Genomic DNA, 18,639 nt, shown 5'->3' on the forward strand with positions numbered 1-18,639 from the left:
TCATTGGCGTCTCCCTACCCTCGGTACAAGAACTGTTCCAGAGCCGCTGTCTGAAAAAAGCTCTGAGAATAGCTAAGGACAAACTGCACCCCCTCCACACACACCTGGATCTCCTGCCATCAGGTCATCTCCTGCCACCGTAGCATCAAAGCCCGGACTGCCAGACTGCTAAACAGCTTCCTGCCACAGGCTGTGAGGCTGCTAAACAGTCACTCTGTACTCACAGTCACCTGATTCTGCGGCTTTGCACTGACATTTTAATAACTCTGGCACTGGCCACTCAAATCAGCTGTCCTGGACATTTTAATGACTGTTTTTACTGTATTTTAATGTTGCTGTTTTACCTGCTTTTAACTATTTATACTGTTTCATCAAGGATTGGATTGTTTTTACTGTTATTATGTGTGAAATGTTTGAGGTTTCATGTGCGATGCTCCGGTATTCCCTGGGAAACGTCTTCTCATTTTGCACTGTACAACTGTTGCTTTGCAAGATGACAATAAAGGTTGAGTGATTGATTGATTCTCACCCCCCCCCCTCCACCCCCACATTAATATGAAGAAGGGTCTCGACCTGAAACGTTGCCTATTTCCTTCACTCCATAGATGCTTCCTCACCCGCTGAGTTTCTCCAGCATTTTTGTCCACGTAGGAAAGATAAGGTCAGATGGGAGGATTTTGTTCGCCGTGAACAGCAGGGAACTGGGTTTGTTATCTACCACAGTCATGTTTGCTTCTGCTAGTCTTTCACGTGTTAATTTCAGCTCCAAGCAGCAAAGGGTCATGTGGCTAACAAGAGACCATCAGCTTCGGGGCGTTGCACGCCAGGTTCTGAACGAGGTGATTCCAGATGAGGCTGGTGACAGGTAGACACAATATACTGGAGTAACTCAGCGGGTCTGACAGCATCTCTTCACTCTTCACTCTGAAGACGGCTCTTGATACAAAACCTCATCTCTTCCTTTTCTCCAGAGACGCTGCCTGACCCGCTGAGTTACTCCAATATTTTGTATCTGTCCTCGGCGTAAACCAGCATCTGCAGTTCCTTCCAGCACATGAACGTGACAAAGAAGATGATCGTAGAAAGGCTGAAATGGGTTGTCTGCAGATAAAGTACATGGATAGGGAGATGCGCCCTTGGAACAAACCTAAATAAGGCATCTTAGTGACATGGATGAGAAGGGTCTGCTTTTGTGGTGTGCAGCTCGAGGACTTTATGACAAGTGGTAATGAGGCTTCGTGAAAGATCATAGCAGTGCATCACTGAAACAAGACAATGTGCTGCCTGTGGGTATCAGCTTCATGATATGGCACAAGGAGGTTTGTCGTTTGATACCTGAGTGAATGTTTGAGCCAGTTTGGAGATCCATGTTGTGTTTTGTTTTCTTCATTTCCTTTCACAGATTCAGCCGCTGTCGTTTCTCAGCTCGTGACCAACTTGGATGATTTCAAATTGTTCCACTTGATGACCATTTACCGAAACTGGCTGGAAAAGGCAATGGAAAGAGGGGTGCATGGAATCAGCTTGGCGTTAACATCCCAGGGGCATTTCAGTCAACCGGAGCATCGGGTGAGTGCCAGCAGACAGGGTGAGCTTGGAATATTCCAACTTGCAGGAACCACAAGTGAATGTACTTCACTATTCTCTGCTCCCACAATGTACAACTCATGGTCAGACAAGATCAGCTCCCTGCCAGGTGAGTGATCACTATGCCCAGATCAACAAGGGGATGGATCCCTTCATAGAGAACATCGTATCATATAACCATATAACAATTACAGCACGGAAACAGACCATCTTGGCCCTTCTAGTCCGTGCCGAACACTTACTCTCACCTAGTCCCATCTAACTGCACTCAGACCATAACCCTCCATTCCTTTCCCGTCCATATACCTAACCAATTAAATAAAAAGGAACCTGCCTTCATCACTTCCACTGGAAGCTCATTCCACACAGCTACCACTCTCTGAGTAAAGAAGTTCCCCCTCATGTTTTGTCCCTTAATTCTCAAATCATGTCCACTTGTTTGAATCTTCCCTACTCTCAATGGAAAAAGCTTATCCATGTCAACTCTGTCTATCCCTCTCATAATTTTAAAGACCTCTATCAAGTCCTCCCTTAACCTTCTGCGCTCCAAAGAATAAAGACCTAACTTGTTCAACCTTTCTCTGTAACTTAGGTGCTGAAACCCAGGCAACATTCTAGTAAATCTCCTCTGTACTCTCTCTATTTTGTTGACATCTTTCCAATAATTTGGCGACCAGAATAGTAAGATTAAATGAGAACTTACCAGTTCGAAGTTTGATCGTTATTTTATGAGGAGTAACGTTGAGGGATTACGTGAAGAACCCCGCCAGGACGCATGCGTGTCATTCTTCAAAGCAGCGGTGTGAAATCACAGATAACTGTAATGACTGAACATAGTAAGATTAGAGAAGAAAATACCAGTTGAGTTTACGATCAAGGGTGGGAATGGAGGGCACGTATTCCCTCAACGTACTCCTCATAAAATAACGATCAAACTTCGAACTGGTAAGTTCTCGTTTAATCTTACTATTTTACTTCGGAGTCACGTGAGTGACTACGTGAAGATTTCAAAGCTCTGTGATTTCATGCCGTGGAAACGAGTCCATGCATCACATCTGCCTTAATTGACTGTGGAAGGAATTGTGTTAACATGTTTAGAGATGAATCCAACATTGAAATCCATGATAAATTGTTAACAACAAATTATAGCCCCTATTTATGGGGTGAAATTATTTATTCAGAACTTAAAATTGGCTCTGCAAAGTTCCAGTTTAACTACTGGTTTGTGGTAGAATAGTTGGAACATTTTCCCCTGATCCATCCTGCTGTCTCGAGGATTTGGTTCATTGGTACATCCAACTCCATAGCTGCCGATGTAGTTGCAGCCCTGATGGAATAAGATTTGAATATGTTAGTATCCACCCCAGCTGTTGTTAAAACCTGTTTCAGCCATCTGGAAATAGTTTGAACCAACACTTTTTTGTGGGTTTGTTTGTGGCTGATTAGTAGTGCCATCTCATAGCCTCAGATGTTTTTGGTGTTCTCCATATAGAACAACAATTGTCTTATTATACAGAGACAATATTGAAAAAGTTACTTATCTTAACTACTAAACCAGGTTCGCTTCTTAATAAACAGACACCACACAAACGGTTTGGTAGACCAGTTCAAAACTTTACTTAACATCGGCCGATGGAAGGGAGCGAGGATTCCAGCTAAGTGACCAATGTAGACACTCAACTGTCCCCAGTCCTCTTCCCCGAACAACAGAATTACATTGCTTTAAATAGGTTTTTTGTCCCCTTATCACATTCCACAGACATTAGTCATGGTCAGAAGTACTGGAAAAGGTTTCCACAGAATGCATCACATCAAACCTTTTTTTTACATGGTACAAGATATACTAAAAACATCGTATATCTTCTTTGTCACTTGGTCCCTCATAAACATAGACCATCTGTTTACAAAGATGTGACCACCTATGTCTCTCTTCCTCTATCACCTCCTCCCCCATAAACATTGGTCATTTGATCTCTACTTCAAAGATATCTCTCCAGCTCCTTCACTTGGGAGACAATGTTATCTCTCACACCCCCCAACCTGAGGAAAGCCTAATTTGACACTAAATATAAGCTGTAAGCTAGCCCAGAAACCAATTTAATATTTTTAACTAAAATTCGGCTTCATCATTCCATCCTTTTATCAAAATTTTGATAACAACTACAGTCCTTGCTGAGTACATACGAAAGACCACAAGCATCTCATCAGACAAATTAATAGTACACTAGTAACCCAATCAATTCATAGTGGACAATCGTTCCACAAGTCCCTCCAAACATTTTAAATGGCCACCAACCTCCCCCGGACGTGACACTAATATACTACCATAGGACAGGAAAAGGATCATAAAAATTGCTCAGCCTTTATTCGGCTTCATTTGGAATTCCCTGTGTGCTGGTGTAACTGGTTCATGCTTCTCTTGTGTGGCACTGCATTTGCAACATAACAATGCCCTATCACAATATACTGTTTCCTTAAAATACACCAGTGCCTTGGTTGTGGCAAAAACAGGTAGATTTAACTGGCCTTTGCAGACCTCTTACTGTCTGTAGTCAGGGTATCTTTGCTGCGCTTGTCATGTTTGACTTCAATCTTGTTTAAAAGGAGGTGTGTACCATCCTTTAAATGTGGGTTAGTCCGCAAGTTTGCCATTCTGAAGAAAGTTCAGTCCATGTGGGCTGGGCCACCCCAGAATAAAGGAAGCATCAATAGCCCATCGTCCTTGTTTCCACAAACTGTTCACAGTCAATCAAATGTATCCAGCGATGATGATCTTCAATCTTTACAGCAGTTCATGTTGTTAGCAACACTTCGTTGTTTCTTTCAACAGTCTCAATTTCTTCTTGTCCCAGCACCCCCATCGTATAGCCTTTATGGCTCCCAGCAAAGCTCCTCCAACCTGGGAATGTAGATCTGGCAAGACATGGGTTAATTGCCGACCATACATAATTAGTTAATTGCCCAGGGCCTGTTGGTGGCTTCCCCCCACTCTCCAGGGGCAATAAAAAGTTGTAAATCTTGTTCACCAGCTTAGTTTCACCAGCACTTTTGTCTACTTTGATCCTCCATTCCTTCCTAACACTTCCCTGTGAATTTATTCTTTAATCCTATTATATCCGAAGAGGCTCTCTCCACCTAAATATTCAATTCTCCAAATATGTTCTCTTCCCCAATCTACTTTATCTTCTCACCTTTCATCCCTCATTGTGAGTTCCCTCAAACCTCCTTTTTTAAGTCATAAAACAATTTTTTCATCTACCTTCATTTCTCTCACACAGCCCATGCTTCAACATCTTTGTTTGCTTGAAAACAGTAATCTTGCTTCATTTGCATTTTAAAAGACAACCTCTGTTATCATATCAAAACAATCTTTTCCAAAAGAACTCATTCAGAATCAGTAATCAATAATACATTTACTTTTCTCTGTAATTTTGACATTTCCAATCTCATTTAACACTTTAATCGGGATGAGTCTTTTTTAAACTTGGTTCAAAAGATCTATAATCATCCAACACATTAGCACACCATAAACTTTGTAAATTTGCATTTTAAAGGACAACTTCTTAAAAAGTGACACACAACTTTGCTCATTGCTTCGAATTTCCCACATTCCACATACAAAAACATTGTTTTACAAGCAGTACATATACAAAAACATTGTTTTACCAGCAGTATATAATATTTCATTTTCAAAGACGTCTCTTTGTAATTTACTTTCCCTTTTTCTTTTTTTTTTAAATTTCTTAGTTCTCATTTGATTGTTCTAAAACACACAATTTTAGGCCTACTGCTATTCCTAGCAATACTATAAGCCTCTTCCTTTATTTTCTCCTGGCATTCAAAAACAAATCACATTTCTTGGGTTTTGATGCTTTAGAGGAATTATATAAATCATTTATTTGAATGATAGCCATTGCATATCCATCATCAAGCTTTCTAATGTGGCTTGTCAGCCATCCCACTGCTCATAACTTCATAAATCCTTTTATTTCGATTTGAGAGTCCAATTTTGTATTAACCCACATCAAACTCAATGTAAAATTCCACCATCCTATGTGGAATTTTCCCTAAAAGTGTCTTTAAAACAAGACTATTAATCAATCCCCTTAGTGTACAATACTCAATTCAACAATAAGCTTTTCCTTAGCTGGATCCTCAACATCATAGTTCTAAAAACCCTTGTGTATATATTCTACAAATTTGTCCTTCACCTATAACTGATCATTCATTTTGTCGATCCTATATATGTAGATGATAGTACTTCATGCTTTTTCTATTTATCCATATCTGCATCTATTTTTTAATTATGTTGTACTTAATGAATACACTACATTTCCACATTGCAGAGGGGATGAATTCCCAACAAAATGTCCACAAAGAGATTTAATGTACTGCCAAACCCTTGACAAAATTTGTTGATTCTTTTGCCTTTATTTAATTTTTCCTTACACAATTTCTATTAGAGAAAAGTAGGCCCAAATCCTCTATCGATTTCCTCCACAGATGCTGCCTGTCCCGTTGAGTTACTCCAGCACTTTGTGTTTTACTATTGCATTTACATTTTATTTGTGCTGTTAATTTATCTACCTTATTGCAATGCCGTACGCAATTAAGTACATTGCCTTATTTTTCCTCATTTTTATATACTCCAACCTAATTTACTACTTGTTTTTGTTTCCACTGCCTATTTATTTTGCTTTCCAGTTGTCTAATCTTTATTTTCCAACTTTCCTTCTTAAATTTCTTTTTGTTCCCATCCTTTACCAGCCTCAACTCAAGCACAAACAAAAGCCCCTGGATAGCTTTGTGATTAATAACATATGTATATATCATTTTCCTCAATGCCAGAGAGCTAAAGACACATAATTCTCCGGATATGCTCCTACAAGCTCACCTGGCCCACAGAACTAAATCTGCATTTTCTCCTGATTTTAAATTTTTTTTTTTTTTTAAACACAAAATCATTCAATATCCCTTCCTTCTCATCTTTTTTTCTTATTTTGCTTATATGTAATACTTCTCAGTTAGTCCCTTCAAACATGTTGTCATATTCCCAATACATATTATGTAAACATCTCCCAACCACTTGTTCTTAAATATAGTACTGGTATCACCAAAATCAATCCTCTATTTAATAGTTTAACAAATACAACGTGTTGCTAAAGTAGGAGCAATTCCAATCCAAGTCATTCTCATCATTCTTAATCTGTTACCTTCGACATAGAGATAACCAAATTTGTTCATCTTGGACCTTGCCTACAACTGAGACTCACTACCGAGAGACGTTATCCATCCAGACTTACTTTTACCAGAACCCCAGGACAGACTGAGTAGTCTCTCACAAGGTTGAACAACCTACCTACTTCAGGAATTGCCAGGCAGAGTGTTCTACAGACTCACCCTCAATGACATTTTGAAGGTTTTTTGTTGCCAAAGGCATTAAAAAGGAATCAAATATATTCAAATAACAACTATTTAAATAGTTTAAACATAACAGATAGTTTAAAACATGAACAGTAAAACAACTCAAGCATGTAACTTTTTACACAGGTCGGCAACCCCATGCAAATGAATAAAGTTGCCATTCCTAATATGCAGTGCCACCACATTTCCTTTGTTATCCTATCATTCCCTCCTTACCAGCATGGGTAAGACGGGTAAAAATGTATCGTTATACACCAACTTGTCCAAGCGGGGTGTGCTGAATCAATGGCACAGCCCTCTTGTTTCCATAGTTATTATTATATACAAGAGGCGTCCCTCTGTAATGTACATACCTCCCTCATGTTTGGCAGGACCGTTCTATTTGCTAGCATCTGTTTAGCTGCTGTCACTATGCATTAGGATGTACAGGCTGCACTGTTTGGATACACTATCAGCAACCCATTGCCTTTTGCTATAGGGTCCCCAGCACCAGTGTGTGCAGTACATTTAATAATGACCAGCTGTTCTGGTAGCATCAATGCCTTAACAAATTACACCCAGAAAGGCATTACCCTGCTCCCACTCCTGGAGAGCTTTGTAAGGTCAGAACTTCAAGTTATAGGGATGTTACTGACAGAACTGTCCCAGGTAAAGATGTCATTGCTACTGGTGGACATCTCCCAAGATTATCTAACTCCTCCTCATTTTCATTACCAAATAGGGTCGTCGTGCCAGACATGAAGTCTCCTCCAGAGGATTTACCAGTACTGGGTTTATTTTTTACGAACCATCACCTGTTTCTCACCTCCTGCCTGTCTTTTAATTCTATTCTCTTGTTCCTCTGCCCACTGGCATTCTAGTTGCAATAATTTCCATCCTTTCCTAGTGCTATCCTTGTTTCTTAACTCTATCTAGCAATGTTACCAAACTGTGAGATTTAAAAAAAATCAAATCTGCAATTTATCCCATCAGATAAAGCATAACAATAAGTTTAATTTGACACCTAATTCACTTTCATATCTCAAGTAATAAAAAAAATTATGGCCATTTTCATACTCGGAAATTAGCATCTTGTTCCCTATTGATTTTCTATGGACATAACAAAAAAACTGTGATCATGGACCGTCAAAAGCCCATAACCTTCTTAAAAATTAAGAGAACTGAATGAAATTTTCAGTTATCATAGATTGAACCATTCTGAAACAAATATAAAATAATCTTACTTGGATGACCCGAAATCAAAGCATATAATTAGTTAGTTACCCAATTGTAGCTAATTTCAAACTTCAATTACTAGATCTAAACATCTATCCAATTCTTAATAAATGATTAACATTTTTAAATAGCCTAAGTGTCCAAATTATATTCACAAATAATTCACAATAAAACATGATTTTTAAATCTCATTTACATCCATTTATAGGCCAAATGGAAGGAATTTAGTGTTCAATTGCTGTAAATTAAAGTCTATTTTAAATTGGCTTTCTAGTGGGTTCCTGTCTTCCTTTCCCATAGCAACACCTCTGCTTATTTAATTGTCTCAACATTCCATGTGCCCCCTACAGGCCAGGCATCATCCCCCAACCATTTGGTCAACTTGTAACTTAACATTCTAAATTTCTTATTATACATAGGATTCAAATAACACATATATAGGACCGGTTTCCAGAGCATTCCCCATAGATAGATAGAAAGAGAGAGAGAGAAAACAGACTTCTTAATTCCGAATCGTCCCAAATATATCAACCAGGCCGACCCACTAAACGAGACCCCAGTTTCTCAACTTGGCTGACTTCTTAATTCCGAATAGTTCCAAATATATCAACCAGGCCGACTCGCTACTCGAGACCCCAGTTTCTTTTCAACTTGGCAGACTTCCTAATACTGTAATATACAACGTCACTTATTTCTCAACCCGACAACTCTTCGGATGTCTCAATAAGCCAGACACACACCTCAACCCCCGTATCTCAACCCGACAAATCACGGATATCTCAACAAGGCTGATGAGCCCTTAGTAGAGAGAGAAAAAGAGAAAACAAAGAGAGATAGACAGAAAGAGGAACCACTCACGTCCTTCTTAACAATATACATAAGACCTTTCTTAAAAATACATACACAATTCCGTCTTAAAAATACATACACAATCCCTTCTTTAAAAAAAAACCCCACATAAAAGCCCAACTGGTCTTACCTTTGTCTGTTGCTAAGAACCTCGGCAGGGAACCAATTCAATGTCTGATGAAGGATCACAGATGTTCCCGGGAGTTTCTAGGGAGTCGGTCTTACAAGGGGGCCGATAGAGCTCAGTTATCTCCCTTCCAATCCCGGCAACCTCCGCAACCGCTTGCACAGTCAGCCGTTGATGTGGTCCCAGCGAGGCCTGCATAACTACGCCAATGAAAAAGTTACTTATCTTAACTACTAAACCAGGTTCGCTTCTTAATAAACAGACACCACACAAACGGTTTGGTAGACCAGTTCAAAACTTTACTTAACATCGGCCGATGGAAGGGAGCGAGGATTCCAGCTAAGTGACCAATGTAGACACTCAACTGTCCCCAGTCCTCTTCCCCGAACAACAGAATTACATTGCTTTAAATAGGTTTTTTGTCCCCTTATCACATTCCACAGACATTAGTCATGGTCAGAAGTACTGGAAAAGGTTTCCACAGAATGCATCACATCAAACCTTTTTTTTACATGGTACAAGATATACTAAAAACATCGTATATCTTCTTTGTCACTTGGTCCCTCATAAACATAGACCATCTGTTTACAAAGATGTGACCACCTATGTCTCTCTTCCTCTATCACCTCCTCCCCCATAAACATTGGTCATTTGATCTCTACTTTCAAAGATATCTCTCCAGCTCCTTCACTTGGGAGACAATGTTATCTCTCACACCCCCCAACCTGAGGAAAGCCTAATTTGACACTAAATATAAGCTGTAAGCTAGCCCAGAAACCAATTTAATATTTTTAACTAAAATTCGGCTTCATCATTATCTGTAGGGTAATCCCTAAATTCTATTTTGAGGCCTGATGATCTCGGTCTGTTCTGTTTGACTAATTCGTAATATGAAACGTTATATTCCTGTTGAAGAAGTCATATAGTCCAGCCTTAACTTATGTACGACTGTTCCCTTAGTGCCGTGACCAAAACCATCAGCATGACTGTTTTGTGCGTCAGTCTAGCAGGGACAGAGCTGTTGCTGGAGACCAATTCCTTAGCAACGTTAGGGCAATACTCATATCCCATTTAGAGAGTACCTGGTTCTTGGGGGATTGATATTAAACATTCCCCTCATAAGTTTGGTTACCAGGGGGTGAGTCCCAACAGAATGACGCTCTGATCCTCGCCATAGATATGTTGAAAGGGCACTTCTGGCGCAGTTAGTGGCACTGTAACTGAGCCCCTCATCATAATGGAGGCCTGCCAGGAATTCGAGAACAGACGTTATGTTCATCAAACTGTAGGTGATGTTGTTTCTGTGACAATATATCTCCCATTTCCTGATGTATACCAGATATAGTTTTTGGTGGACTGTCTGTGGCCCGCTGAGATAATGTTCAATGTTCGGTCCGCCAGTCCCAGTTGCAGTAGAGGTTTCTTTTAGACTCTACAAATTTTTAGGTTTGTTGTTTTTGACATGGATGGGTTCCCCTGTTACGGGATGAACCAATAATCTGGTTGTTTCTGGATGGTGATACATGGTTAAAACCCATGTTGAGTATCACAAAGAACCATGGTTAAGTAGGCCAATCGGCACTACCAATTAACAGACGCTGAGTCTTGTTGTATTTTTCGTACTACCCGACTGATGATGCAGAAAAGGAGAGAATGCATAGATAAACAATTGCCCCCTCAATGCAGTGAAAAGCATCTGTCCCTGCTGTCCCAGGGTCTGGTTCCCAAGAAACACAGTTTGGTAATTGGTGATTAAGTCTTATTTTATTGAATTTGCGTGACCTGATGTCTGTCACTGAATTTTGGGTTACCTGGTAGGTAAGTAGCTGATATTCCAATATTTCTCTGGATATACCATTACCAAATAGTATTAGTCAGATTGTCATTCTCTAGTCTAACATGCTGGTGATTTATCCCAGAGCAGTATGACTTTAGGCAATAGAACGCACCCCACATTTCCAGGTAGTTTATGCCCAGTGTCTGTGATAATGATGCCTCCTGTGCCTTTCATCTACCTCCACAGATGGAGATGGAATTGGTAGTACCCCAACCAAGCGCACTGGCATCAGTTTGTAGCACCACTAAGGGTTCGCTGATAACGATAGGGTTGGAACAATGCCGAATGTTATCCCTCCATCATTTTAATTCCAGAAGCTTTGATTGGTGGCTTATTGGTCTGTCGAAATGACCAGTATTAACTTTGAGTGTTTGTATTTTTGCCCTTTGTAGATTTTTGGTAATAAAAAGGTCCAAATTGTGTGGCTGGAAAGGCAGACACTATATGCCAATTATATTTGCTACCAATCTGATAGACAGTTCACTGATGTCAGTGGGGTTGTTGCAGGCCTCAGTTAAGACTGTAGCCTTGTCCTTTGGTAAAGTCACCGACATGTGAGCTGTCAATAGTGAACCCCAAATAATCCATTATGTTGGTGGGCGTTAGTTTAGATTTAACTGGATGGATGATAACCCCAGTTTTCACCCAATTGTATGGTGGCTGTTACAGCTGGTTAGGCCAACTCCAGTTATGCCCACAATTAGTATGATCATATAATTATGTATTTGGTAGAGCTCTATACTGCCAGAGCTGCCCCATCCAGTTGAATTTTTTTAAATAACGTTTGTGATCAGTCCGTGTAGGCACTGAATAGCAAGCATCTTTTAGGTCGATGCTAGCCATGGAGTAGCCTTTGGAAATCAGTCCTTTAGCAGTTACCAGTTCCCATTTTGTACTGAATATATAGTACAATGTATTCAATTTGGTCAATTCGATGATGATGCGACTGTCACCATCTATTTTGTTTTTGGTAAAGATATAAGACACAAATTCCAGCCAATCGTGTTGGGTTCACCTATTACCCCTTTTGCACAATTCAATGGTATATCCCTGGATACTGCTTAGGATATAAGTGTCTGTAGCTAATATACACCATGTATCCAAAAGAGTGTAATCTCCCACCAATGTGTGTATTATCCACTCTTCCTATAATTTGTAAGGGACCAGACCCACCTACCTCCATTGTTACCAGTGGAAGTTTGCTTCTTCTGTGTGGTCATCGTGGAGGTTGAGGCACCGGTGTCTGGGTTTATTTTTGGGTTGGGGGTTTGCGCATCTTCCAGAAAGGCCGGTCTGGGCTATGGTCTAAAAGACCGCTGTCCTGTATGCCCGGCCTTTGAGCTTTCACCAGCTTCTCTTGTTCTGCTGGTGGGTGCATAAGGGTGCTGTCTTTGGCTGTAGGAGATCCTTAATGTTGTTGCCTTTATGTGCCCCAGGGCTTTCCTAAGTCCTGCTCCGACATGTTTCCAGATGCTATTTCCATGACTGGAACATTCAGGGATGCGCAGTTTCCTGGTCCCAAGTATTTTTGCAGTGGTGTCCATCATGGTCTGGCTGTATGTATTTGGACACCATGACCAGTAGATTTTGCCTTCCTGCACCCCCTGCACACTTGTAGTTTTGTTCGTCAAAACCCCTCTTCAGGGTCAGCCCAGAATTGACCCCCAGTACTCCTTTCTGACAAGGGAGATGCACTGTGCAGTCCTACGTTGCTGCTGTGGGTGTTTTTTATATCCCCACGGTGACTAGACTCCATCTCCCGGAGTCTGTCATGTTGGAGCTCCAGTGCTCACGGTCGCTGGCCGCTCACGGCTGCTCAAAGTCGGACTCGTCAGTCCTCGACTCTTTTAATTTTCTTCTTGCCTTCCCGCCCAGACGCAGTGTTTAATCTGGCCGGTGCGGGGGTGAAGTCGGGTACAGTTGTTCCCTTACGGGTGATTCCTGTGCCGCCGGCCGCTGCTGGCCTCCGCAACTCTGCGGTCTTCCCCCACCAGCTTTGTCGCAGCTCTGGTCGACTTCTTTGTCTTGTGCATGTTTCCCCCCACCTGTAGAACAGTATGGGAACAATAAAGACCGCAGTATCACATACCTGCAGGTCCACGCTTAAAACTTGCCGTTAAGGGGGAACGTCTTCCACCCCTCCTCCTGCCGTTTTGACTTGTCAAAGCCAACGGCTCCGTTCTGTATAGTCTCCCGCCCAGCCATGGTGTTTAATCTGGCCAGTGCGGGAGCGAAGTTGGGCACAGCTGTTCCCTTACTGGTGATTCCTGTGCCGCCTGCCGTTGTTTGCACAGCTCTCCATGTTTCCCCACCTGTGAAACAGTATGGGCAGAATAAAGACCGCAGTTTCACTTACCTGCAGGTCCAGGTTTAAACTGTCGCTACGGGGGAACGTCGTTCCACCCCGCCTCCTGCCGTTTCGACTTGTCAAAGTCGACGGCCCCATTCTGAATAGTCTCCCGCCCGGCCGTAGTGTTCTGGCCGGCGAGGGACCAAAAGTCGGCACAGCTGATCCCACTTACGGGACTTGTGCCTTCAGCTGCCGCTGGCTCCCGCAACTTCGCGGTCCTCCCCAGCCAGCTTTACTTGTAGCACTTGTGGACACAATTTTGTCCAATTTTCCCCCCCCCCCCCCCCCCCCCCCCCCCCCCCCCCCCCCCCCCCCCCCCCCCCCCCCGTGTAGAAACAGCGCGGGGGACAAAAAACTACCGCAGAGTAAATCACTTACCTGCAGGTCGCGGTTTCAAACTTACCGCTGCGGGGGAACGCTCCAACCCGCCTGTCGTTTCGCAAGCGTGAAAGCGATATGACACGCATGCGTCCTGGCGGGGTTCTTCACGTAGTTACTCATGTGACTCCGAAGTAAAATTGTACACCATATTCCAGAATTGGCCTCACCAATGCCTTGTACAATTTTAACATTACATCCCAACCTATACTCAATGCTCTGATTTATAAAGGCCAGCATACCAAAAGCTTTATTTACCACCCTATCTCAATGAGATTCCACCTTCAGGGAACTATGCAAAGATATTCCTAGATCTCTCTTCAACTGTATTCCTCAATTCTCTACCATTTACCATGTACATCCTATTTCGATTTGTCCTGAGTGGGCAAATGCATGGCAGATGCAGTATAATGTGGATAAATGTGAGGTTATCCACTTTGGTGGCAAAAACAGGAAAGTAGACTATTATCTGAATGGTGGCCGATTAGGAAAAGGGGAGATGCAACGAGACCTGGGTGTCATGGTACACCAGTCATTGAAAGTAGGCATGCAGTTGCAGCAGGCAGTGAAGAAAGTGGATGGTATGTTAGCATTCATAGCAAAAAGATTTGAGTATAGGAGCAGGGAGGTTCTACTGCAGTTGTACAGGGTCTTGGTGAGACCACACCTGGAGTATTGCGTACAGTTTTGGTCACCTAATCTGAGGAAGGACATTCTTGCCATAGAGGGAGTACAGAGAAGGTTCACCGGACTGATTCCTGGGATGTCAGGACTTTCATATGAAGAAAGACTGGATAGACTTGGCTTATACTCGCTGGAATTTAGAAGACTGAGGGGGTATCTTATAGAAACTTACCAAATTCTTAAGGGGTTGGACAGGCTAGACGCAGGAAGATTGTTCCCGATGTTGGGGAAGTCCAGAACAAGGGGTCACAGTTTAAGGGGAAATATTTTAGGGCTGAGATGAGAAAAACATTTTTACCCAGAGAGTGGTGAATCTCTGGAATTCTCTGCCACAGAATGTAGTTGAGGCCAGTTCATTGGCCATATTTAAGAGGGATTTAGATGTGGCCCTTGTGGCTAAAGGGATCAGGGGGTATGGAGAGAAGCCATGATCATATTGAAGGGCCGAATGGCCTACTCCTGCACCTATTTTTTATGTTTCTATGTCCTGCCAAGATGTAGCATCTCACACTTATCAGCATTAAACCCTATCTGCCATCTTTCAGCCCACTCTTCCAAATGGCCTAAATCTCTGTAAACTTTGAAAATCGACTTCATTATCCACAACACCACCTATTTTAGTATCATCTGCATACTTACTAATCCAATTTACCACACCATCATCCAGATCATTGATGTATATGACAAACAACAGTGGACCCAACACAGATCCCTGAGGCACCCCACTAGTCACCGTCCTCCAACCTGACAAACAGCCATCCACCATTACTCTCTGGCATCTCCCATTCAGCCACTGTTGAATCCATCTTGCTACTCCACTATTAATACCCAACAATTGGTGGGTATTTACCCTTACTGAAGTCCATATAGACAACATCCACCTCTTTACCCTCATCAATAGTAAGATTAAACGAGAACTTACCAGTTTGAAGTTTGATCTTTATTTTATGAGGAGTTACGATGAGGGATTACATGAAGACCCCGCCAGCACACGTGTGCGACATTCTTCAAAGCAGCTGTGTGGAATCACAGTAATAGTAATTGAAATAAACATAGTAAGATAAGAAGAACTAATATACCAGTTGACCTTTATAATAGAGAGCGGGAGCGGAGGGCACGTAATCCCTCATCGTAACTCCTCATAAAATAAAGATCAAACTTCAAACTGATAAGTTCACGTTTAATCTTACTATTTTACTTTGGAGTCACGTGAGTGACTACTTGAAGATTTTAAAGATTTGTGATTTCAAGCCGTGGAACAGTCCATGCTTCACTCACTGCCGAAGTCATTCAAGGGGGGAAGTATGTTATCGTATTCAGACATGTATCTAATTCAAACAATAACAAATTATTTTAAGAAAAATAATGCTCCCTAGGGCTAAATATATTACAGAATTCAAACTTGATTCTGCAATATCGCAGGTTTGGTTATTGGCTTATTAAAAAGAATTGGAAGGTCTTTCTCTAGACCATCCTGCTGTTGCCAGGATATGGTCCACAGGCACTTCCTTGTCTCTTGCTGCCGGTGTTGTTGTTGCCCTTGTGGATAGAGATTTAAGATGTCAGTATCCACCCCAGCAGCTCCCAAACCTGTGTGAGCCATCTAGCGATGGCTTGTGCTGATACCCGGCCATTAGGCTCTTTATGGCTGCCCATAGTGCCAATTTACTTCCTCTTTAAGTTTTAGTAGTCTTAAGGTATAGTAGAAGGTGTGTCATTACACACAGTCGGGTGTCAGATGGGTCTACCTGTAATTCCAAATTTTGTCCTGATGTTCCTGGTCTATCTTGTTTAACAAGCTCTAATATGCGAAGTTATCTTTTCTGGAGATGCCATCATTTATCCCCAGTCTCAGTTTGTGTAGAAACTGGACCCTTAGAGCTGAGACCAGTACTATCAGCATACTGTTTTTAAATGTCAGTTTCCTCCCCCCCAGGGACAGGGACATTGCTGGTGCCCCTAGCAATGTTAGTACAACACTGACGTCCCAGATATGGGAGTACCTCACTCTAGGAGGGTTAGTGTTGTAAATAATCCTCATAAGTTTGGCAACTCGAGGGTGGGATCCCATGGAGAGTTGTCGTGGCGCCTGCCACCAGCAAGCTGACAGGGCACTCCTGCACAATTATAGCGCTGCAGCTCAGTCCTTCATCTACATGAAGGCTGGACAGGAATTCCCAGGATGTTGGCGATTGTAGCTGTATTATACGCTACACCAGTCCAGAAACGCACCCAACATCTCTAAATAATTTATACCCAGTGTTTTTAGTAATGATGATTACTAATAATGATGGGCTGGAACTATGCCAAGTATTGCCTTTCATCATTATAACTCCGAATTGCTTTGACTGGTAACTGCATAGGTCGATCAAAGTGACCTGCAAGGTGTTTTTGCTCTTGCACTTTTGCCCTTTTTGAGCTTTAATGATGCAAGGCCCAAACTGAGTAGCTGGAAATGCTGCTACTAGTTTTCCAATTACTCTTGTCTCCTGTCGAATAGATAGTTTATTTTGTAATAATTAATTTTGCTGTAGGCTTCCACCAAGTCTGCTGCTTTACTCTATGGCAATGTTGTTATGTCAGACATATGGATAACGTTAATTGTAAATCCCAGAAAGTCCATAGTTGTGGATGCCATCAACTTAGATTTATCTGGATGGAGATGACCCCAGAGTTTCACCCTATGTTTGGTAGCTAAAACTGCTGATTTAGCTAGATCCAGGGTTTTTCCCCACAATTGATATATCATCAAGATATGCCATGACAATATGTTTTTGTTTCTAAGTATTGCCAAGGCCAGTTTTAATATCTTGGTGAACAGTCTTGGGCTGAAGTTTAGCCCATTAGGCAATGCTATACTCTGCCATAGCTGCCCCATCCAGTTAAATTTTAGGTACCAACAATGATCCCTCCATGTCTCCCAAAACAATTGTAACATTCCCTCCTGTTAGTACAGGTTGTACACCTTTGTGTTCTGGAAGGAACCAGATCCACCTACCTCCCTGGTTGTCGGTGGTATGCCCCTTTCTTCAACTCCTGCGGACGAGGCGGGGTTGGCACGTTTTCCATGAGGGTCGCTCATTGGTGGATGCATAGGGGTGCTGCCGTCTGAGGTTCTGCCCGTTGCTGATGACCCTGTTATGAGCCCGATGGCTTTAAACTCTTCGTCGAGCTTTTTTTACTGGTTTAGCCACGTTCCCCCCCCCCCCCCCCCCCCGAGTTCTTGTTGCAGCTGTTTTGCACAACCCTGCAAATTTGGGGTTTAGTGCAGGTTTACTTTGCTCTCGCAAGCAATTGAATTCATAGTGGGTATTGCGGAGCAATGTCAATCCTGCTGTCATCTCTGTGCCATCGTCTGGGTGAGCAACCAATGATATGCCCGCTGTCAGAAGTTTTAAAACTTCTGTAGTTTGACCTCCTGGGTTTTTGTGCCAGTGTACCCCCAGATCGCATTGTTTGCTGCAGGCACTTTTAACGAAGTAAAGTTCACAGGAGGCATACACTTCTCCGTAATTTCGTTACATGTTCCTGCAGAGGATGGAAGTACAGGTAGTCGATGCTGGCCGCCAGCGTGGTCTGTAATGGTACTTTCCGTTGATCCACAATTTTGGTGATCACTCCCAGTAGCTCCTTAGGATTCTGCACCCCCTGCACACTGCCGGTTTCTTCAGCCACGTCCCCTTCTTCAGGACCAGCCCAGCCCTGGTCCACAATGTTCTCCTCTGTAGAGGGAGATGCATTGTTTTACAGCCCTCGATAAGGTGCTGTTGTGGGAGTGCGAAGACTCCCATAGTGAGCTTGCTCCATCTCCTGCACTCGGCCGGACTCAGATGAGTATGATCGGCCGGGCTGAATCCTGCTGGGCTTTGCCTCCAGCCTGCTGCGCTGATTTGAGCTGTACGGCTCATGGCGCTGGATTCAGCTTAGCAGAGTTGGAGTCAGTAAGTGGACCTTAGTAACCACTCCAAACGGTCACTTTCATTGCCCTTGGGCAGCGCGTCCTCCTGGCCGGACTCCCCGAGTCTATCAGCCGGACTGACTCCTGTTCTGCTTGCCTCCAGCCCGCTGCGCTGTTTCCGGGTATCACAGCCTGCGGTCCTGGAGTCGCTGGTCGCCCATGGCTGTCGGCTGCCGGGACCTTCCTGGTTCCCCGCAGCCTGCGGTCCAGGTGTCCGTTACATTCTTCCC

General features: G+C 42.7%; 1 protein-coding gene across 2 annotated transcripts in view; it reads left to right on the plus strand.

The window, feature by feature from the left end:
- LOC129715745 (NACHT, LRR and PYD domains-containing protein 3-like) overlaps positions 1-18,639 on the plus strand; it is a 47,745-nt gene that overhangs the window by 15,071 nt on the left and 14,035 nt on the right. For both annotated transcript variants that reach the window (XM_055665599.1, XM_055665600.1), the window contains exon 3: positions 1,403-1,569. In XM_055665599.1, the coding sequence (XP_055521574.1) occupies positions 1,403-1,569 (167 nt within the window). The remainder of the gene's footprint in view (positions 1-1,402; positions 1,570-18,639) is intronic.

The sequence above is a fragment of the Leucoraja erinacea genome, unplaced genomic scaffold (assembly GCF_028641065.1).
Source record: "Leucoraja erinacea ecotype New England unplaced genomic scaffold, Leri_hhj_1 Leri_136S, whole genome shotgun sequence".
NCBI lineage: Eukaryota > Metazoa > Chordata > Chondrichthyes > Rajiformes > Rajidae > Leucoraja > Leucoraja erinaceus.